General features: G+C 41.4%; 1 protein-coding gene across 1 annotated transcript in view; it reads right to left on the bottom strand.

The window, feature by feature from the left end:
* Nucleotides 1-731: 731 nt before the first annotated feature.
* Acsm4 (acyl-CoA synthetase medium chain family member 4) overlaps nucleotides 732-23,429 on the bottom strand; it is a 24,534-nt gene continuing 1,836 nt past the window's right edge. The window contains exons 2-14 of the mRNA XM_021167680.1: nucleotides 21,269-21,512; nucleotides 20,301-20,511; nucleotides 16,474-16,681; nucleotides 11,825-11,968; nucleotides 10,208-10,364; nucleotides 7,907-7,986; nucleotides 6,482-6,605; nucleotides 4,877-4,957; nucleotides 4,565-4,666; nucleotides 4,024-4,151; nucleotides 3,826-3,925; nucleotides 2,291-2,410; nucleotides 732-1,033 (exon numbers count right to left, since the gene is read on the bottom strand). Of these exons, the coding sequence (XP_021023339.1) occupies nucleotides 947-1,033; nucleotides 2,291-2,410; nucleotides 3,826-3,925; nucleotides 4,024-4,151; nucleotides 4,565-4,666; nucleotides 4,877-4,957; nucleotides 6,482-6,605; nucleotides 7,907-7,986; nucleotides 10,208-10,364; nucleotides 11,825-11,968; nucleotides 16,474-16,681; nucleotides 20,301-20,511; nucleotides 21,269-21,469 (1,743 nt within the window). The 5' untranslated portion in view covers nucleotides 21,470-21,512 and the 3' untranslated portion in view covers nucleotides 732-946. The remainder of the gene's footprint in view (nucleotides 1,034-2,290; nucleotides 2,411-3,825; nucleotides 3,926-4,023; nucleotides 4,152-4,564; nucleotides 4,667-4,876; nucleotides 4,958-6,481; nucleotides 6,606-7,906; nucleotides 7,987-10,207; nucleotides 10,365-11,824; nucleotides 11,969-16,473; nucleotides 16,682-20,300; nucleotides 20,512-21,268; nucleotides 21,513-23,429) is intronic.

Raw genomic sequence — 23,429 nt, 5'->3', positions numbered from 1 at the left:
GGACACGTTTCTCCAGAGCTGAAGCCCGGGCCTGGAGGACACGTTTCTCCAGAGCTGAAGCCCGGGCCTGGAGGACACGTTTCTCCAGAGCTGAATACAGTTCTCACATATGTTTACTGCATTTTGTTCTTGGTACAGCTGAGCTTTCAAGTTTTCAAAGTTCCTGATATTTTAAAAAATAAAAATGAATTTGTTCTGTAAAGTTTGGCATTCTTTTTTATTCTGCCCCATATTAAATGTCTTTCTATGTGTATAGTATGTTTACTATAAACACGGCTATGTGTATAGTGTGTTTACTGTAAAAATGCTTATATGTTTGATTATGTATCAAAAATATGGCCTCATTGTTCCTAAAAAGTAAAGATACTAAATTTATTCCTGAATAATTAATATTCAAAAACTACAAGTTTAAAATACCTTGCAGGATTTACTTCAAGCACCTATCTCATACTGAGCTTTGTTAAAGTCATTAACTGGCCCTTGAATCCTTTATACTTCTGATTTGAAGAGTATTTTAATCTGCTTGAAAGGGGTGATTGCATAAAGACTTGTTCTGCAAAGGGATCACCTGACACAGTCTTAGGACAGTTCATCTTTAGTTTGGAATAATCAGGACAAGATTTATAAACCACAGATTCATGGTATGCTGCCCTTTTCTCTGGAGACATTTGACCTTTGACACTTCATTCTCTGATGGTTTGAACATCACAACAGCACCCTTCTCAAATATGTTTAGATTTTGGTTGTTTATTGTTTTCCTAGATAGAACTATTTTCAAGCAGGAAAAAACAAATGTTAAAGCATTTTAAGAGCGAAACAGGAAAGACAAAGCATTTTAAGAGTGAAATAGGAAAAAAATGTTCAAGCATTTTAAGAGTAGTCATTGAACTATCAGGAAGCTGGTACTGAAACCAACCGCATCACTTCTACCAAGGTTCTCATCCAGCTATGCTCTTCCCCATTCCTGGTCTCTTAACACGTTGCGTTTGATTTTCCCAGTGATTGTCTTTGGGAGTTCTTGAACAAATTCCACCTGATTGACAGAAAAACAACAGGAGGCACTTGATTCCCTGTGTCTTATCCTAGCAGTCAGTGCAATCATAGGAACCCTGGGCTAAGGGTTAAAATGGGAGATTCCCAGCTTTGATATCTTTCCAAAAGTAAATCTCTTCTTCCTTTGGTTTTCCTCTGTTTACACCTAGAACCCAACTGCCTTCTACTACACCTGATTCAGAGAAAAGACCTCTTAAAATGTTGATCTTTAAAGATCTGGGACCTAAAGAGTCTGAGGAAAATCTTAGGGATGATTTATAGAGTTAGTAGAGGCTTCACCTTAATCCGGACTTGGCCATACATTTTTGTCTTTGATTCCTTCTCTCAAATATCCTTTAAATGTCTTCACATCTCTTCTGAAAGTCAAAGGTACCAATGTAGGTTTTTAATGGAAGAAGTGTGAAGATGGTTGGATCAGATCACTAACATGAACTGTATTTTGGCTCAAATGATGAAATGGTCTTATAATCAAATGATGAAATGGTCTTATAATTAACCAGTGGAGTACAGCTGAGAGTACGCCAGAGCCAGAAGGTACTGCAACCATCCTTGTCTTTATAAGCGCTTGTTCTTGTGTCCTTCTGCCTTTGTAGAAAGGTTCAGGAAGAGTCCTCTATGTGTATGGTGTGTGTGTGCGGGTGTGTGCGTGCTTTTGAGCTTTAAATAGGGCTACTTGAGCATCTTGGGCTTAAAGGGGTATCATAGTCTGTTTCATTCTGTAGAACAGGTGCCACATCTAAATTAGGAACTTGGTGATTCTTAACTTCCACTCCCCTTCTCCATATAAAATGGCCCTTATGAGTCCTGAAAATATTCTTAGTATTACAGTCTATTTTTTTCTTTTTTCCATTTGCGTTTTCTTTGCATGTGTGTGAACACACCTATATGGGCACACACACATATCCTTAGTTAACTCTTCCACCTAACAGACCAGATCTCTTAGTCAAACCGAGAGTTCTCAGATATGACTGGTCTTGCTCTGGTCTTCTACGTCTGCCTTCCAAGGCAGTTGAGCCAGCACACCCACCCATGCATGTACAGGGGTTCTGGGAATCTGAGTTCCAGGCCTCACACTTTCACAGCAAGTGCTGTGAAATATCCTAAATAATATCCTAATATCCTAAATATAAAACACTTTAAACAAAAGCTTTCAGAGTAAAACAAACTCAAGACGTATCTTCTAGGATACACAGCAAGCGTAAAGTCAAAATCCAACTCAGAGGTAACTTGCACCTACTTTCCTTGGGTATTTGTAAGGTGCTGTTGAATTTTTCACATGATCCTGAAGTTCAGCGGTTAACTTCTCACGGTTGGAGCACTTGTAGGGTGCAGCTAGTACAATAAATGCCTTCACCACCTGCAGCAGAAAGACCATTTGCTTGTAAGACACATCGTAAATTTGGAACTATTGCTGAACGCAGGCATTGGCTGTCCATAGCAGTACAAACCCCAGAGACACTGAATGAAGCTTGGGTACAAATTATAAAGTATATTGGAGGATCTCTCCCCAGAGGAATGGACTGTGAATGTGAGGAGTGCTGAGTTCTGTTTATATGTCCCACAGACTTAACATTTCTGCTTAGTTGATTGAATGAGGCAGACCTTGATTTTGAGGTACACATTTATACCATGGCACCTCTACCACTAGCGGCATGTTGAATAGGGTGAATGGAGATTCTAAAGAGTATAGTCTGTAGGAGATCTGACAGAAAGTACAGAATCGGGAAGGATCTATCTGTAAGGGGTTGTTGCCTCCCAATTTTTCCTACCATTTGAAATACTGCTTAAAAACACTTATAGAGGTTAATTAGTAGATTGATTCTAATTGTCACTTGCTTCTGGCGTTCAACTGAAATCAGTTCTATTGAAAAGATGAGGATGTAGTAGCAGGAGAAGAATATTTTGGAGATTGGAATAGATCAAGAGCAGAGGGGGAAAGATGTCTTTCAGAGTACCATGTGGAAAGTCACTGGTATATGAGAGGGAGGCACAGAAAAAGGGATGGAGAGAACTGATAGCCACATTGGCCCAACATTTTTCTGCTTGCTGAGTCTTCAAAAAACTTCCAGGAGGGAAGGGAAATGTATCTCTTAGGTACAGACACATGGGAATTTGGGGTCAACCTTGGGCGCAATTTTCTGTTCTTGTTTCTGTAAGAAATGCATTTTGAGTTGTAATGGTTGTATGGGAGTTGAAATCTGATGCTTTTGGCTTACACAGTGTCTGTTCCCCATGGAACAACAGTACATGAGTTGTCTAAGCAATATTCCCCTCACGTCTTTCTGGTAGGGCTACCAGCATTTACTTCCCAAGACAATCATATCATCGAAGTTTGGCTATTTGGCCTACACAAGTTGCTGGACCACACTGGCTGGAAATGTGGTAGAATTTACCTGAAACAGGTACAAAAAGAATTCCTTCCTTCCTGGTGGGGTGCAGACAAGTTATACTTATTTGTGTCTTGAGCTGATTGCTATGTGATAGGAGGAACTAGAGCTTAAGATCTCAGGCAGACAAGGAAGACAGCCTCGATAAACATCACAGGTATGCTTGGCTGAAGCTTGAATCCCTGAATAAAGGGGAATTTCTGATCCAGGCCACACAAAGAATCGCAGACCTCTTGGGGGTAGAATTCATTTGTAAGTAGATTACCAGGCATACATAAATGTACCTTTGAGAATTAAACAAGTTACCCTGAGTTGGCCTTTGCCATTTACACATGGGGAGGACTTGAAAATAAAATTGCTGTTTTCGTTTTGCCATCCACCCTACCTCTCCTCGGATCGGATCTGGACTGCTGACGACAGCTGACTCAACTACTGCTGGGTGCTCTATCAGTGCGCTCTCTACTTCAAAAGGCCCAATTCGGTACCTGCAGAGGAGAGAAAGCCTTTGATCATCACACTCTCCAAATTGGAAATCTTCCATTCTGTCACGTCATCAGTTTCTTAGAACAGCAAACATACAAACCCAGAAGATATAATGACATCATCAGCTCTGCCGACAAACCAAAAGTATCCGTCATCATCCATCACTCCTCTGTCTCCAGTGACATAAAAATTTCTTCTTATTGTGGCATCTGTCTTTTCTGGATTGTCCTACCAATCAAAGATAGCATTTGGGGATTTGTCAGCTAGAACAGACAGGGATGTGACACCCAATGAGTGACTTACACACCATATTCCTAAAAAGAAGTCAGGGGTTTGGTAGGGTAGTTCCTAGAATAGAACATACAAGCTCTAAGCTCTAAGAGCTAACCCTCTCCTATGAACCTCTTCTGCCTCAGCTGATCCACCTTTCCTCTCTGAGGATAGTCACTACAAATGGTTTCTTCCTTGTAGAATTTATCTTGGGAGTACTCTCACCGAATGGATGTTATTATCCCCACTTTACAGCAGATGAAATAGATCTGTATTGGACACTTGCCCAAGAGTCAGCACAACATGGTAGATATGAAATTTGGGCCTATTTCTGAACTCGGGCATGGCTAGCATATTCTTCCTGTTCATACCACATATTCAGAGAAGAAACAGAAGGGCCGATCAGACTTCAACCTAAGGGCAATTTCCCCTTCCTTGCCAGATGGTAGGATATTTCCATTTTCATCTATAATCTGGAATAAAAGAAATAATATATAATAAATAATATATTTATAATATTTATATATAATATTATATATAATTTAATAGTATATATTATTTATGTATAATAAATAATATATATTATATTTATATATAATATATATATATAAAACAGGTCATGACCAGGGAGAAAATGACAGCAGTCTTCTTTCTTGAACCAATCGGATGTTTTCTCGACCCACCTGCACATCGTATGGCACTACTCCTTTTCCCATGGAACCTGGTTTAATTGCTTCTCCTTTGCGATTGGCACAAATTATTCCCTATGAAGAGGACATGTTATATATTAGTTTTATATAATAAATTCTGACAATGAAACTTGAGATTCAGTTTTGAGGGCCAAGGAGATGGCTAAGTCAATCAAGTGCTTGCCATCAAACATGAGGACCTGAGCTTTGATCCTCAGCACTCAGGTAAAAAGCCAAGTGTGGTGGTTATGAGATGGACGCCCAGTGCTCGGGAGCTGGAGACAGGTAGACCTCTTGGCTCACTGGTGAGTGCTAGGTCCAGTGAGAGAACTTGTCTCAAAAAATATATATAATGGAGAGATGGCTTAGTGTTTATCTGCACCTATAGGCAGGCAGGCATACATGCATGCACACACATTCTTCCCCCTCCCTGCCCTCCCTCCCCCCCCTCAGTTTTTACTTATTTTCCCAGAATGCAGGGTCATTCTTCTGGAGTGAAGTTTTTGGAGTAGTTGATCTATTTATCAGAGTTACCAAGTGCACTGTTAAAACACAAATGCTTGAGTCTTGCCCCCAAGGTTCTGATCCAATGATGTTCAGCAGGATCTGAGGATGTGCATTCTACCACATTTCTCTATGGCTTTTACACTGCTGTTTTGAGGACCATACTTCCTTCTTATTGCTGCTGTCTGGACTTTTGAAACAAGGTCTACAGATCTTATTATGATATAATGGAGGCTAGCTAGCTTTAGGCCTTTGATGTAGATGAGGCTACCCTTGAATGTGTGGCCCTTTTGCCTTAGTCACCTGTGTACTGGAATTACAGACATATCCTGGATCTAGCTGAGGACAACTAAGCTGAACACCATGCCTTCTATGTTCCATTGGATGCACACTAGAATAGATTCTCCCAGAGGTTATAAGGGTAGGGAAGTCTTTCTCATTGCAATGGAAAGATGAGCCACTCAGGACCAGACTCATCCATCCCTAAATTTCCTGAGCTAGCTAGCTGCTGTGCAGGGAGGAGGCAGGAAGGGCGATCATATTTCTTCTTAAGCCATACCTAGCTAAGCAATTCACAAATTATGATAACTACTTACAGCAAAGTGTTGTGAGAAATTCTATGAAGATTTTTTTTTTTTTTTAGCATGAGTGGGACACTTCAAGGACTCAGTGCTTAATCCAAGGGCTGAATAGCCCCAACATACAGCCAGGTCTCCATATACATAGTTTCTGTATCTTTGGGATCACTAATCAAGAACTTTGAAGTATGTTGTTTTAAAAATTGGACCTGTATTGTATATACAAGCATTGTTCCCCTATTATATGCCAGCAACACAGACAACATCTATTTAATTGGTAATTTTAAATAGCAATTTTGCATTGTATTTGGTTCCATGGGTTATCTAGCAACTTAAAAAATAGAGGAAGATATGTTTAAATCCTGTGAAAATCCTGTTCCATTTCCTATGAGGAGCATGAACATTGGAGGATTTTGGTATTGTCTGGCACACATTGGACCCAAGATTGGGTCTTGTACCCAATCTCCCGTGGCCACTGAGGAAAAACTTCTAAACAAACTTTGTCCCTCAGACATACCACTTCAGTCTGTCCGTAGCCCTCGTACAGCTCCAGCCCAGTTTGCATCTTCCACTGTTCCAGCACTTCGGGGTTGAGTGGCTCCCCTCCTGTCAGGCAGTGCCGCAGCCTCTTGAATTGATATCTGGAGAGGCAGAGTTGCACGGGCTTTGGTGGGGGGAATTTCATCACAAGTTCAGATGTTCAAACAAGAAGTGCTAGGAGAACAGGCTGTAGAAACACTCATGAGCTAAGTATATGCTGAACACCTCCTGTGTTTCTGGATATCTTCTAGTTGTGTGAGACACATGAGTGATGAAAAGAATATTTCTGAATAAATTATGTTTTGGCAGGTGGGGGAGCTTAGAGTGAAAATGGGTAGATCATAACACTAATAATAATAATACAAAGTATTATAGTTATGAATAAATGATACAATAGACTAGGTGGTGGCTGTGCAATAACAACTCTAGGAAACCTGAGTTCAGGTGCCCTTGTCTGTATGTCTGTGTAGGTCAGAAGGCAATCTCAGGTGTGATTCCAGAAGATACCATCACCTGCTATTTTGAGATAGGCTCACTCCCTGGCCTCACTCTCCTCAAGCAGGCTATTCTGGCTGGCCAGTGAGCCTCAGGAATCTGCTTGCATTTTTGCCCTACTGTTAATCTAAGTACACAGTACAACACCTGGATGTTCACGGCTCAGGGGATCAAACTCAGATCTTCATACTTGGGTGGTGTACTGGCTGGTTTTATGTGTCAACTTGACACAGGCTGGAGTTATCACAGAGAAAGGAGCTTCAGTTCGGGAAGTGCCTCCATGAGATCCAGCTGTGAGGTATTTTCTCAATAAGTGATCAAGTGGGAAAGGCCCCTTGTGGGTGGGATCATCTCTGGGCTAGCAGTCTTGGGTTCTATAAGAGAGCAGGCTGAGCAAGCCAGGGGAAGCAAGCCAGTAAAGAACATCCCTCCATGGCTTCTGCATCAGCTCCTGCTTTCTGACCTGCTTGAGTTCCAGTCCTGACTTCCTTAGGTGTTGAACAGCAGTATGGAAGTGTAAGCCAAATAAACCCTTTCCTCCTCAACTTGCTTCTTGGTCATGATGTTTGTGCAGGAATAGAAACCCTGACTAAGACAGGAGGTAAGCATGCGACTGACTGATCATCTCCCAGCCCTTACCCTAAATTTTAAGATGGCATATGATTTTGTCCCCATAATGTATTCGGTAATATCTTAGGACATTTTAATTGTTATGAATGAAGAAAAAGGAGAGGGCAATGCTAATGGCATCTGCTCAGTATCATAAGGCATACAGAGTAGTTATTTGGTCCAGAATGTCTATACAGTAAGATTCAGATTTCCGGGCCTCCCTGTATGGTAAAGGAAGCTCTGTAATGTTGGATGGCAGCTTCTGCGTGTGGCTTAAATGGAGAGTTCTGCCCAGTACCTCTTAAGGTCCTTTTGTACGAGCATCCGGTACACCGTAGGAGCACTGCACAGGGTCGTGATGGGATATGTGGTAAGTGTCTGGAAGATAGAGAAAAACAGACATGTCAGTAGTGATCAGCTAGAGACCATGGCTATAGATGACATCTATAACCTTTCTTTTCCATTACTGCCTACTAATCCCATGGAATAAGAAAGTAAATATTTACCAGTTGTCATTAGTGACATGTTGGGGGTTTCTAGTTAACGGAGGAATGTACATATTTTAGAAACAGGCATCTACTGTTGAATTCAGTAGGTGAATTGCTGAGTTTGAGAACAATTGAAAGTATGAACTGGAGTTTACTCAACTCCAGAACTTTGTATGATGAACTCTTATAAACTCCGACTCATATTTCCCCATATGTTCTGTGTTGCATTGAGCCTGGCTGTATGAGCTAGCATACTAGGACCTTTCAGTACCATTCCTGTGAAGAACAGCCTACCTTCAGAGAACACCGAGTCATGGCAGAAACAGCTGCTTTATTTAAAGGGCTTAAAATTAGCCAGGCTGACTATATCTCTGTTTCCTCAGGTGAAACCTTCAAGTCTTGTGCAATTCTCATGCTTTAGAGGTACCAATAATGTGGGGGGGGGGGCAGGCTCAACTGTATTGTCCAATGTGTTCACAGCTGGTATTAAACATAATCATCCAGACAGCCTTGTCCAGATAAATGCAGGCCAGCTGGACTAACGCTTAATTCATGCAGAAGCCTTTCTCGCTATGCACCTGCTTCAGAGATTGTAATTCGTCTTAGTGCAATGTGGACTGTGTACTTCTCAGAACAACCCAAGTCCTATACAGAATTTTACAGCTACAAAAACAAAAGTTGTGTTTGTTTGACAGTGTTTCTTTGTGTAGCCCTGGCTGTCTTGGAACTCACTCCGTGGCCCAGGTTGACCTCAGACTCACAGAGATCTGCCTGCCTGTGCCTCCTAAGTGCTTGGATTCAACTTGTGTGCCACCACCACCCAGCATGCAAAAGAAAGTTTTCAAACTGTGGAGTAAACAGTTTCTTTTTCAGGGCACTTGCTAAACTTGATGCAAAGTTCCCTTCCAATGCCTCATTGCATTTCTCTCAGGCCTTCAAGCCAACTTGTTAGACCAGGTAGCAAAAAGCAATTTAAAAAATAATTAAAAAAAAATCACAGACTGAATACAGCTTTTATTCACACATAAGTGTGCTGCTTTATTAATACTACAAATCTTATAAAGATTAAATGATTTTTTTTACTGCTAAAAGAATACTTGGCTTTAATCACATTTTCATTAAGACAAAGCTGCCAAATATTTTATTAATACATAGATTTGATTTTTCTTAATGAATTCTGAAATTACATACATATGAAAATTATTTTAAAATAAAAGTTTTATGATTTATTGTGAGTAATGTTGGATTGAAAAACTGTAGGGTTATATAAACATTTCCTGGATGAAGAAAGATCTTCATGTGGATGATTAGGAAGCCCTGATTTATGGAGCATAACAACATGTGTGTGTGTGTGTGTGTTGTATATAACCAAATCAAGGTAATTGGCATGTGCATATCTTCAGATATAATCACTTCCATGTATTGACAATATCCAAACCTCTAGTTATTTTGAAATGTCTTTTAGGCTACAGTTAGCTTGCTGTGCTATCAGATATCTCTTTTTTTATTATTATTAGATATTTTCTTTATTTACATTTCAAATGCTATCCCGAAAGTTCCCTATACCCTCCCCCTGCCCTGCTCCCCTACCCACTAGTGTAGCCATGTCTAGTGGAAGATCTGCGTACCTAGTTTGCTGGAGTATTGAGGCTAAGGATTACAATAATGAACACAGGATGGGGAAGAGACAGGGGATAGAAAGGGATACTCTAAGAGAGAGGCCACTTCCTGAGACCAGCTATTGTCCTTTTACCATTAGGTTAGAAACAAAATAGTTGTTTAAACTGGAGTCTTCTGTTCTTTAGAACTAGGCTCCTAAGCAGCCAGGTTTTATCCACACTAGTGAGCCGCCATGTTTTATACACTAGTGCGCCCTGAATGATTTACAGCTGCAGCCTGGCTTTCCTGCTGAGAACGTGGTGGGTAATTCCCCTTCACCTACAATCATTCAGAAGTCAACTCCCTGAGTCTTTGCTGAAAAAAAAAAAAAAAAAAANAAAAAAAAAAAAAAAAAAAAAAAGCAAAGCAAAACAACCCTGATTTCCAGAAGCTTGGGAAACTCTGGAATCTGAGGAATCCCTTCTTTATGGTTTTCTTGGGTCAAGACTTACATCTAGGAAGATATCAGTGTCGAACTGGGCCATCCGGTGCACAAAAACACAGGCACCTCGAAGCCACGTAGAAAACACACTACCAATGGCAGCCTTGATCCAGCCAGTGTCTGACATGTTCCACATGATATCTGAGGATGTCAAATCCAGCCAGTACCTACATACAGAAAAGCAAGAGCAGAGCAAAAATAAAGCATAAAAATATGTGCTTAGGCCTTCAGAGGTTTGTTGTGCTAAGGTGGGGGGTTATCCAGGATAGGGCTCCATCCTCTCAGAGGAGAAGGGGAGGTGGAGGGAGGTGCAGTGTGAGGTGAGGAACAGGAGGGGGGAAGTCAATGATTGGGATGTAAAGTGAATACATAAATAAATTACTGGAACAAAATAAAACAAACAAAACCAAAGTGAAAAGCAAAGACTAGCGTTTTTGAGGAGTAGTCTTGCCCTACACCTCAGTGGAAGCAAGTCTCACTTTACAAGCCAGGGTTCTACTTCCTCTTCTCTTTAGAAGGATTTTTCTGACTCTTATATCACCTGAGAGTAGAATAGGGGGCTGAGTTTGGTGTACTTTTCTGACTTTGTCCATTGATATAACAAACATTCAGAGAGCAAATATTGCATAGAAGGTATTGATATCACGAAGCACACAAGACAGATCTCTGCTTTTATTTTAGGAAAACAAAGTAGGAACAAACATAGAATTATGTGAACTAAGTATATACATGTTTCAGGAAGGTAGATAAATTATCTACCTTTAAAGTGCTGTGATAAAACACTCTGACAGAAGGAGAAGGACTGAATTTTGCTCACAGTTCTAGGGTAGAGTCCACCATGCTAGGAAAGTTATAGCAGCAGGAGCCCAAGGGAGCTGATGGCACTTTGTTCATATACAGGAGGCAGAGCCTGATAATGCTTGTGCTCAACTCACTTTCTGTTTTCTTTTTTCATACAGTCCAAAATCCTAGCCCTGGGAATGGTGTCACCCCCAGTGAGCAGGTCTTATCACCTCAGTTAACATAATCACGATAGCAGTAACTGAGGCATACCCAGAAGACAATCCCTTGGGTATTCTAGACTTTATTGGGTTGATGATTGAGAGTAATCATTGAATGCTTTAACTTTAGGTAGAAGGAAAATTAAACCGAGCAATGTGGCAGTTTTAGGTAGACTTGTTTCAAAGACCCTTCTGGGAAGGTAAATTCACCCGGCAATAAGGAGAGAGAGAGGCAGAAGTGCTATGAATCAAGCACTAATCCTACATTCTTGCTTGATCAGTTACTTCGATGGTACCATTTAGCTAGTGTAGGGTAGAGGCATCCAGAGTTCTGTTTTATGGATCTATGTTAAAGATATCTTAATAGCCATTCAAGGAGAGGTGTCACATTCGCAGTTGGACACCCACACTGGCAGCCTGGGAGACTGCATAGAAAACAAAGAAGCAGTTTGGTGGTGCACTCCTGCAAATTCAACTATTTTTGTTGGGGAGGGAAGTGAGACAGGAAAATTGCTATGAATTTGAGGCCAGTCAAGGGTACAGAGTGAGTTATAGTCCAGAGCCAATTACAGTGTGAGACCAGGCTGCAATCCAAATAAGAACAAAACCATAGTTTCCTTTCTTACCTTCCACAAAGGGTGTACCCAATGCCAAGGCTGCCCTGTGAGTGCTGAGCCATCTTGGGGGAGCCTGTGGTCCCACTGGTGAAGTAAATGGCCATTGGTTCTTGACTTCCCGTCTCCACACAATTGTGCTCTTCAGAGGCCGATCTGAAGATGAACCCCAAGATATAGACTGAGGGGAGATAAGTCAACTCTGTATGATTGTTCTCTACTAGAGTCCCACTTACCACGGGGGAATAATGAACTGAACTTACTGCAGAGCTTCCCTGAGCAGAAACTCCCAAGAATCTTAGAGGGACTCTAAAGATCTGGGTAAAGTCTTCCTTTTTAAGCTCATTTCTCTGTAGCCAAAAAGACAGCCAAGGTAACTCGTCATGCCAATAACAAAAGCGCATATACTTTATTTCAATGTCTTTGTAATTTATATTTTAAAAAATTAAAAACAGATTTGAGTTTTTCTAAGTTGATACCATTTCATGGTTTAGGGATTAGAGCAAGACCTTTAGATTTAAAGGCCAAATGCATTGAGATCAAACTTAAAAACTTCATTGTTGTTGTCCAGTATTTCAGTATCTCTGACAGAAACAGCTAATAGCTGACCAAATAGCCATCCCATCCTTTTACTGAACTAACAAAAGTCAGGTTTTGTTCAGGTATTAGGTAGCCACATGCTTCTCACTTAGTCACAATTAAGCTAAGCCAATCAGGATTGTTTCTTCCCTTTTCAGTGATTGGTTTAGGGATAGGCTTGGGAGAATTATAGTCAACAGGTATAAAGTCCTACAGGAGACATTTTCTTGTTTTAAGAAGAGTGATGTGGGCTGGGAATGAGGACCAAAGTTTGTACCCCAGCACCCAAGTAAATGCCAGGCAGCCGTGGTGGCCCATCGTAATTCCTTTGCTTGAAAGGTGAGATTTGATTCCCTAGCACAAGATAGCTACCCAGACTACCCAGTGACATTGATGGGCTCTGGGTTTGAGGAGAGCTCCCGACTCAATGAGTAAGGCAGAGAGATCGAGGAAGACACCTGACATCAGCCTCAGGCCTTTGCATGCAAACATGTACATGTGTACTCTTACATATATATGTACCTACACACATGGCAACACACACACACACACACAAACACCTTCATGAGAAAAAAAGGAGTAATGAAGACAGGATGCCATTGTCTGTCTCCTGTCCCATTCATCCTTTATCACAACCCATGATACCTGTCCATGTATAGAATGTATACAATGTGCATGTCTGGAATTCTCCTAGTCACACTAGCATCATAACAAAGGTGGGATTGGTGTTTCATCGAACCACCTAGACACTCCTCAGTACTGTATGTTTCATCTGTACTTGGATTACTAAGGTGGAAAGTGTGTATCTTAGGTGACAGCAAAAGTCTGTTGGTGTACACAGCTCTCCAATTCCTCCCATCCCTGGACAAACATGCCATTCCCACACTGAAGGATCTGGGTGAGGTTTATGACTTTTTCTGGTGCACATTTTGTGGCAGGGATTCTGGGATTCAGATTGTCTTGTGTGACAAAGGAGGCCACATGAGGTGAACTGACATACTTCTGCTGGTAGACATTATAGTTCATGACTGGCCTGGAACACCGTGTAGACTAGTCTGGCCTTAAACTCATTGATGATATCTGCTTGCCTTGCCCCCTGGATGCTGGGATGAATGGTATGCATCATTGTGCTCTGTATTACATCTATCTGTATGCCTCATGTATTATATTTTTCAAATTTCTCATTTTGGAAAATTCCAAGGGATAGGTTTTATTTCAGTGAACTTTATGTTATCATTTTATTTTGAGACATTATCTCATAAGACCTGGACTGGCTGAAAACTGCATCTGAGGATGATGTTAAACTTCCTCTTGCTGCTACTTCTTGGGTGCTGAGATTATACGCATGTGCCACCACATTCAAGTTACAAGGCTCTGGAGAAGTCTGGAGCTGCACACATGCTAGGCAAATTCTATCATCTGAATTACATCTCTAACATTCAGATGATTTTAATGATGAGTGAATGCCATTGATAGAGATGGCACTAAGATAGAGAACATTAGGTAATAAACATCCTCCATAATGCCAAAAATGGATTCTCAAAATATTGAGATATTTTTAGCAACTCTGTTTCTTTAAAATAGAAAAGATCATTGAGTTTTTTTTTTCTTTCAGAACAAATATTGGGTGAAGTTGGATGTTTTAGGTTCCAGAGAGTGTGATTAGGTTACTTTATCTAACATCCTAGCTTAGGGGACATCTCTTGTCTTTGGTGTTTCTCCATTAAGTAAGAGGACCTACTAACACAAGGCTTCATCCATGTGTTTACTATTCACTGAAAAAACAAAGACATTGGAATTTCTGAGAGGCAGAAAGATGTTCATGGGGTGATGCTAAGTCTGGGTTTTCTTTCTTTTTGGCTCTCTAAGTTTTGAGTTCTGGATTTTCAGAGATAACTCTTTCCTGGTAACTTCAAGATTTTTATCATTATACCTGAGACTCACATATTCCACACTTGTTAGACATCTGGATCTTCCCAGACCCCTGATCTCCATATGGCTGGCTTATTGTCTTTTTAAAAATGTGTGCTTTTCCTGAATGTATGTCTGTGTACCCCATACATGCAGTGCCCATGAAGGCCAGAATTGGGCATTGGATCATTTAGAACTTGGCTTACAGATGGTTGTGGGCTGCCATGTGGGTGCTGGGACTCAAACCTGGGTCCTCTGGAAGAATAGTCCGTGCTCTTAACAGCTCCTAAACCTAAGCTTACTATCTCATAGCAGTCTCTGCTGGTTCTTTCCTGCTCTACATCCCTCTCCCTCCCTCCCTCCCTCCCTTCCTTCCTTCCTTCCTTCCTTCCTTCCTTCCTTCCTTCTTGTCTGCCTGCCTGCCTGCCTTTTTTATTTTTATTTTCCTTCTTTTTAGATAGTGTCTTGTTGTATACCTTAAACTGGCTTCTAAGTTCTTCATTCTTCTGCTTTGACCTTCTGAATATGCCCCATGTCTACATTTAGCTTTCATTTTGTAGCACTGAGAGTGGAGACCAAGGTATTGTCATTCAATCAGTACCAAGTACCATGCTGACAAGCTGTATCACCGGTCTCATCTTTCCTCAAATGACAGTACCCAGCCACCCTTCTCCAAAATGACAGTACCCAGCCACCCATCTCCCAACCAAAAGTCAACCAGCCTCAACTCCTGCTCCTTCGTCTGTCGTATGCGTCAGCCTCAAACACAATTCCAACTACTGTGCCATTTGTTCTAGCCATTATGCTGAGCATGTCACATTGCTTTATCCCGTTTGTTCCTTCTGCAACCCTATACTGTCATTATCCTGATCTCATAGATTAAGATGCAGATTTTCAGAAATGTCACATAGCTTACCTGAGTTTATAACTTACAAAAAAAATAAGCTGGATTTTTTTTATTTTTATAAAACATCAGCTATTTTAATAAGGATTATGCTGTCAATGCACATTTTCTCATTTTTAAAAATAATGTAGGAAATTCTTTCTCATGTATTAGCTTATTTTGCTGTCAAATGTCACTAGATACTTGCAGTATAGTTATCCCCATTTTACATATGAAGAAAACAGTTTAAGTGATCTGTTTTTTTTTTGTCTGCTTATTAAATATTCCTTCAGCACCCAGCTGTGTTTTGTTAGGTGTTGAAGCTAAAGGTATCACCCAAACACACAAGAAAAGCCTTGGCATACTTAGAGAGTTTAATTTAAGGCCGGGGCTGTAATGCTTTCTGCAAAGGGCCAGATAGCAGGCAGACTGTTTCTAAATGAAAGCAGACATAGACAATATACAAACAAATGAGCACCTCTGTGTGCCAATGACACTTTATTTACAAAAGCAAGTGGTGGACCCGATTTGGCTTTGGAGCCTAATTTTCCAGTCCAAACCTTGGAGTAGAAAAACTGAATCTAAAAGAACACGGGGCTAGTCTGATCACTCAGAGGGCCTAGCAATGTGAAGAAACAGGCCATGCACAGAGAAAAAGCCTTACGGCTTCCATCAAGATGGTCAGGAGCAGCATCACTTTAGGATAAAACATTTGAACTGAAACCTGACAAGATAGAACAACTATAGAAAGGACTAGGAAAGAACATCGGAGCAGGGGAGACAGTGGATGCCAAGGTTCTGAGCTAGAGCATGTTCAAAGAGTAAAAGAGAGATCATGATAGCTGTGCCCCAAAGGCCTGTCTATAGCCCACTCATCATAGGCCACAGAGGAAACAGAAAAGTCAGAGTAGAGCTGTACATATTTCTTCTGTCTGTAAATAATTTCATTAAATGACTTTTTAGGGAGCTGGAGAGATGGTCTAGGGTCTAAGAGTACCTGTTATTATTACAGACGACATAGATTCAATCCCTGGTGCCCACAGGGCAGTTCACAGCTATTTGTCATTCCAGTTCCAGAAGATCCTATGTCCTTTTCTGGCCTCCTTGGGCACTGCATGCATGTGATGCACAGATATACATGTACTCATAAGCTCATACTCTTAAAAACATTCTGTTTTGGGAAAGAGCCCGGTATCAACTCTGGCTACTGCTGAGTCTTTGGACGAACAGATTCAGAGCTGTAGCTATGATTTGTGCTGTTGCTAGTGCCTCCCACCCAAATACTCACTGAAGTAACTCCTGAAAGTTGAGCCACCCATCCCAGTGGTTTGGAGACACCAGGAGTTTAGTCTTCAGGCTGGGACACTCTGATACAATGGAGTCCACTGCGGGGGCCACTTCCTCACTAGCCACAATGCACTTGGCCTTGGATGCTTGCAGCCGGTAGAGGATGTCTTTTCTGGTCAGTTGGATCGTCCCTGGCATGAATACAAGCCCTGGAACAAAAAGTGATTCCTGAGCTAACAGCTCTGGGGATTATTGGGAAATCTAGGTCTTGTGTCTGGATGGATGAGAACTTCAGATCTCAGCCCTCAGCTACCTGTACCTTAGTTCCCCTGAGCTGTCCTGCTGGGCCCTTGCATGAGGGATCAGTAGAGCTCTGGGTTTGGAATCTGACAGGCCTTGAGTCTTGGTCTTGCAACTTGAGTCTTGGTCTTGCAACTTGCTAGCCTTATGACTTGGGTTTCTCTGGCCTTCCCTTCTTTACTTTTATCATGGGGATAATGACAGCAGGTGGTTGACAATGATGGGCTAAGTAGTAAGAACCACTTTCATGTCAGGCTTGAAAGGTGATTGTGTAATGATTGTGTGATATTTAATCATCATGTTACATCCTATGGCGTGGTTTCTGTGAACATTATCTCATTCAATCTTTCAACCCAAGGTGAAAGATTTTGCACGATAAATCAGTGGGAATTAGAGAAGAAAATAATAGATATGTAAAAGGTACAGAGACAATTAGAATTCTTTTCTTTGTTGAAATGCTTTGAAGATGCATACTACATCAGTGCAACAGGACAGAGTGAAAAATTATATGCAGCTAGAAAAATGCCTGCTCATTAATTTTTTGATAGATTGCATAGCCCCAGATGCTCAGAGACTACTCTTCAAAAACTTAAAAAGATTTATTTTTTAAATCTATCATTTGTGTGTGTGTGTGTGTGGTTCTTTTCTTGTACATTTTTGTGGGTCCTAGGAATCTAACTCATGTAGCTAGGCTCGTGCCCCCAAGCATCTTTAGTAACCAAGCCACCTCAGTAACCCGAGACTACTGTTTTAAGCATCCCCAGGAGGTGCATACAGTCTTTGGGGATAGCTGGTGAGTGGCAGAGCCAGCCTACAAATCATTGATGCAGTGGTCTGGTACGGCCAAGATTTTCCTAGATGACCATGGTCATGCTTAATTTATCCCTCTTCATCCCAAACAGCAGCTAGAGACAGGATTTCAAAGCTCCTTATGAGAAGAATGCACAGGGCAGGATTACATGTATGGTGTAAGGATGAGATGTAAGGATAAGATGTAAGCAGGTCGTTTGACTCTCTAAAGTGAATCCATGGGAAGACAGTGATACTCAAAACATTACAGATAGCCACTGCCGTGCACCGAGCACGTATCACATGGCAGTGAATGATAACTCACCTATGGGTCACAAAGCCAATACATGGCAATATCAATAGCAAGGTTAGTCCCATCACTACATTCCCATCACTCCCAAGACATGTGTTGTATGTCTATGTATGTATTCCTTGCTGGGTATTCTGGAAGTTGTGGAGTTGAATTCCCAGGAAGGAGGCTCTTCTTTACTGCCATCAGTGTTACTGTGGGGAGCTCTCATGCTGTGGTATGCATGTGGGCAGAGGACACCTTTTGTAATATCAACGCTCTCCTTCCACCTTTAGGTTGGTCTCATGGACTCAGAAGCTCTGGTGGCCAGACTTGCATAGCAAGCGCCTTTACCTGCAGAGCCATCTTGCCATCCCAAGGCTATTTTACTGACTATATTTTAACTGAGTTAACTGAGTTATTCCCTTAAGAAAACACTTTAGAGGGTCTCAGAATGATCAGTTAATATAAAAATATAAAATGATTTCTCTTACAAGTCATTTGCTCGTAATGATTCCCAGTTACAGTCTCCATGGTGGTTTTATGAATGTGTCCAGTAGTCGATTACCACCTTGGGAGTCAGAGGAAGATTTCTTCGAATGGGTTTTAGACAGCAAATGTTTGTTGGATGGCAAGTATTTTAGACTTTATTGCATATGCCTTCCAGCAAAATCAAATAGTTTGTCATGTGGCGAGTGAAGGCAATTTTAAAAATTCACATGAAGGGTTTGACATTCTGGGGAATAAACAGATCTGCAGCTGGTTTTCTTCACTTGATGAACTGTTGTTATTGTTTTATTTTGTGTTTTTTAACACTAGCTTGTGTGTTTGTACTCACAGATTTTCCTAAGTTAAATAACTTACTTTAAATAATATTAAGGGTATATTTCATAACAGATAAACCATCTTTAATCTTCTTCCAACCACGGTTGATTTCCAATTTATCTCTCTCTTTTTATATGGTGAATTTAAACATTTTTATATTCCTGCTTTCATGTATTTTATTGGCAGTAAAAGCATTTTAAATTCTCTGAAATTCTCCTGATGTTAATATTGCTAGTATAAATTGTTTTTTAATCAAGAGCAAACCATTCAACCATCAATCAACAACTCAACTAAACTTACACCTTAGCTAGGTTATGCATTGTTTAAACATTTCTATTTAAGTTTGGTTTTGTATACCTGCTAATAACATTGCAAAGATATCTTTCTGTTCTCTGTAGTAGACTACACTTTGGCATTCTTATTTATTTTAATGGATGTCTGATGATTTTTATTTTATTTTATTTTTATTTTTTGTTGGTTTTTTGAGACAGGGTTTCTCTGTATAGCCCTGGCTGTCCTGGAGCTCACTTTGTAGACCAGGTTGGCCTCACATTCAGAAATCTGCCTGCCTCTGCCTCCTGAGTGCTGGAATTAAAGGCATGTGCCACCATGCCTGGCATGATTTTTTTTAAAAGATAAGAAATCAGAGAATCTTTTGGTAAAAGACCTGAAGAGTGTGTTAGACTCTGTGGCCTCAGTCAGCATGTTTGCTGTGGAGCAAAAGGAGTCAGCTGTATTCTATCACAAGTCTATTTACCCAAACAGATGAACCATAGTTCATGGCTCACAGACACATATCTGAAAGACATGTCTTTACTTTACATGTTACTACTTTGGGGAAAATGTGTAATTGGATACATTAGTTCTTCTGATTGGAGTTTTGTTGTGTTTTTTTTTTTTTTTTTTTTTTTTGTCAAAACTTGGGTCCAGAGTCCCTTATGTTCTTACAAATCTTTGCATCCTCAAAGACTTCCACTTCTATATTTTCATGTTGCAGAGAATCTAGATACACACCCAGAAGAGAGAACAGTGGGTTGGTGTGTGTGTGTGTCTGTGTGTGTATGGGGGAGTATTCCACACACCCTGTGCTGTGGAGAAACACTCACACTTGTATTTGCTTTATAGAGCTTTTTCTGCAACTCTAAATAGTGCAACTCTCTTTTTCATTTTTATTTGTGTGTGTGGGTATATGTGTGTGAACCTGAGACTTTCTGTCTTGATTAGGTGTGGCTGGCCAGTGAGACCTGGGGATGTGCCTGTTTCTGCCCCCACAGTTCTGGGATCATAGGAACCTGTCCCTCCATGCCAAGCTTTTGATGTGGAATGCAGGGCCACATGTCTGTACAGCAAGTACTTTATCCACCTGCCATCTTCCCAGATCCCCAATTACATAATTTTCAAGTGATGTGACCTTTGGCAAATGTCTTAATATCACTGTGCTTTGATTTCCTCTCTCTCGAAAAATGGTTAGCACAGTGATCACAATTTCTTAAGTTTGTTGTTATTATTTCATCACAACTGCTCTTAAGGTTAACTTTCTTTCTATAATTTCTGTAAGGATTGCTTTAGTCAAAGCTGACTCTTCACAAAAGTCTCAAGTTTTGATACTCATTTGTGATACTCACCTGTTCTCATGCAAGCCACATTGATGAGCCACCATTCAGGGATGCGGGGCAGAATCACAGCCACCCGGTCTCCCCTCTGCAGGCCGCAGGGCTTGGTGAGCACATTGGCAGCCTTTCGGGACAAGGAACCCAGTTCTTGGAAGCTCCACTTTACCTCATCTCCTTTCCCATTCACCCACCACAGGGCTGGGTTGGCTGGCCTCTCTCCAGACTGGCCAGGAACACATGGGAAAGAGAAGATAATGTATTATGGTTTAGCGCTGCCACCTGAAGACCCACATGTTAAAAGGTGTAGTCCCCTATCCTGTGGCGTTAGGGCTTAAAGAAGAAAATGATCAGACCCTAGGCCCTTCCTCTCACTCATTCCTCCCACCTCTCTGAGCTGTCCTTGAGGGGAGCAGGCAGCCTTCCTCACCGTGCATGTTCCCTGTGATGCTCAGGGCTGCCACAGGGCTAAGTGAACCGAAGCTGATATCATTGCACCCATGAACCAAAGCAACCTTCATTCACTTGAAATTGTGTGTCTTAGGTGTTTTGTCACAGTGATGGCACACTGACTAACACAGAAGGCAGATAGGACGTTTATTGCTACTCCTCCAGAGCTGCTTCCCCAGTGTGCCCAGGGAAGAAATCTTTCTCTCCAGTGAAACACTGGAGAACAGTCTTGAGAATCACCTCTTTGTGGGGTCTGCCCTTTTTAAAGAGGGGATAAGCATATACCAAGGAAGAGTTAATCTGAATTCATCTCCCAAGACTCTAAGTTTTCTGAGAAGAATCAAAAGACAGAAACTGATTGGAATGAAAGGTGTTTATGGGCTCTTGTACTTATGAGTCTCCATGAAGCCATCCAGGTTCCTGCCCTCACTAAGATAAAAAATTGATTTAAACTTGACAGGTAGAACACAGTGAGAGGACCCGGAAGACAGAGATGAGAGCAACAGGAACATTGGGGACCTGCTCTTTGATACCTTCTCCTTTAGGGACCACTGGTCCAGAACATCTGCTGCAAAGTTAAAGTTCTTGGGTAATGGCTTCTCACAGCGATTGATGGCTTCAAAGTCATCCAGTGTTAGAGGTGCCCAGAGATGGGAATCTCTGTGGAAGTGCCGGCCGGCTGGCTTGGCAAGCCAGATGAATCGAAGTCTCTGACAGTGGAGGAGAACCTTCATGGTTCCTGAAAAACTTTATTTTCTGGTACCAAGTGGGAAATGCCTGTAGGGAAGAGAGAGGAGGGGAGAGTGTCAGCTGAAGACTGGGAAGTGGATTCCTGAAGAACGCTCCATCTTCACATAGGTCTGTCACCATTAGCCACTGATCAGTGTCCCCACTACTGAATGTTTCTTAACTCTGCATGTCGCCAGCTTAGCCCTAACAATCTGGCCAACTGTAAAACTGTCAAATTCTCAACTTCTGCACCTACCTCCTCCCCAAGGAAAGCACAAAGGGAATATTTGCCATCTGTATTTGTTTCCAAGGTCTCCCCCCATCACCTCAAAACTCTTATTGTATATGCTGACCCCTCTGTTTGGATTTCCTCTTCCAGTAAAACCAGCCTGCTTCCTTTTGAGAACATCCACAAAGAGGCAGCCTGGCAATCCCCTTGAGTCCAGCTAGCCTGCTTTCCTCTGCCCGTTATCCTTCCACTACAGTTCACTGACGCCTGAGTGACATACTTTGTGGCTGTAAGATGGAAAATTACTCATCTTCCCACATCTCAATGTTTTCATTGGCATAGTGGAAAAAAACACAATTTTTCTCTCATGGTTATTATGAAGATTTGATAAGATGATGCACATAAAATGTGTAGTTCCTAGAAAAGGACTTTCTGGTTGCTTATTACTGTAGTTTTGGGGTAGTACCATGACACATTTTCATGGATTGCTCTTAGCATGTGGATCAGGATGCCTGGAATTTATTTCCTATTCTTTCAAAGTAGCTTGTGACACCAGGAAACTTGCCCACCTTTCCTTCCACTTGTAGTGTTTTTTTTTTTTTTTTTTTTAAATTCTATAGTTACCTCTTCCTTTGACCTTCTGTAACTTGCACCCGGTATTATTGTAAATCTGCCTTGTTCTATCATTTCTATACAGGAGTTCCAGCTGTCTAACCTAGCTGCTGTGAATAGAAGCTATGTAGCTGTGTATTCCAGTCTTAGCACCAAAGATGACTTAGAGCTAATAAAAACAGCCACTGTTCACAAAGCTCTTGCCTGGAGAAGCCAGCACTGTCCATCCAGGCTGGTATTGCACACGGGCAGTTACAGCCTGTGAGGCTGGCGCTGCTGCTGTTTCCACTTGGCAGGTGAAGACATGGACTCTGATGCAGACTGAAGTAGCTTGCCCAAGATTGTCTTGCTTATAGCAGCAGAAGCAAGGCTAGGAGCTCCTGTGCTATAATAGGTCCCCAACCTTGTGTTTCCCTCTCAATAGGCACCCCTGCCCTTCTGCCTTTTTGTTCTAGAAAGTTAGTTTACATAGAGTGGAAAGATATGCAGGTGCAAAGGGAACCTGGGTCTGCAGAATGGTGACAACAGGCACAAAGCCGAGGGCTCAGGGGGCTACTCCCTCTCCTCCGTGTTTGCCTGCCCTTTTGATGCTCAGAGAGATGTCTGGCTTCCTTGGTGCAAAAAATGTTCACTGCAGTCTTGAAGAGCTGTGTCTGTTAGTACTGTTGGAATTAAACTCTTTGTTTCAATGTGGAAAGAGGGATCATGCATGGGAACGTTATAATGAAACTTATTAACCTGTACAATCCACATGTAGTGCTAATCATCAATATAATATAATTAAAAAGAGAAGAAACAACAGAAAAGAGATTGTGCTTTTCTCAGGCATTTTTTTTTTCTGGAGAGTGAGCTATGCTCATGGTGTAACACTGTGCCAAATTGAGCTGCTTTTCTGTCTCCTAACGTACATGCGCAGATGTGCACACACATGCACATTTATGTGCAAACACATTATGGCACATACACACAGTTGCATACACAATTTTATAATACCTCTCTCTCTCTCTTTCTCTCTCTCTCTCTCTCTCTCTCCCTCTCGCTCTCTCTCACACACACACACACCCACACACATTCTCTCTCTCTCACATACACATTCTCTCTCTCTCTCTCTCTCTCTCTCTCTC

This window comes from Mus caroli, chromosome 7 (genome assembly GCF_900094665.2).
Source record: "Mus caroli chromosome 7, CAROLI_EIJ_v1.1, whole genome shotgun sequence".
Taxonomy (NCBI): Eukaryota; Metazoa; Chordata; class Mammalia; order Rodentia; family Muridae; genus Mus; species Mus caroli.
Note: the sequence above shows the minus strand (reverse complement) of the source record. Positions and strands in the feature narration are given on the sequence as shown.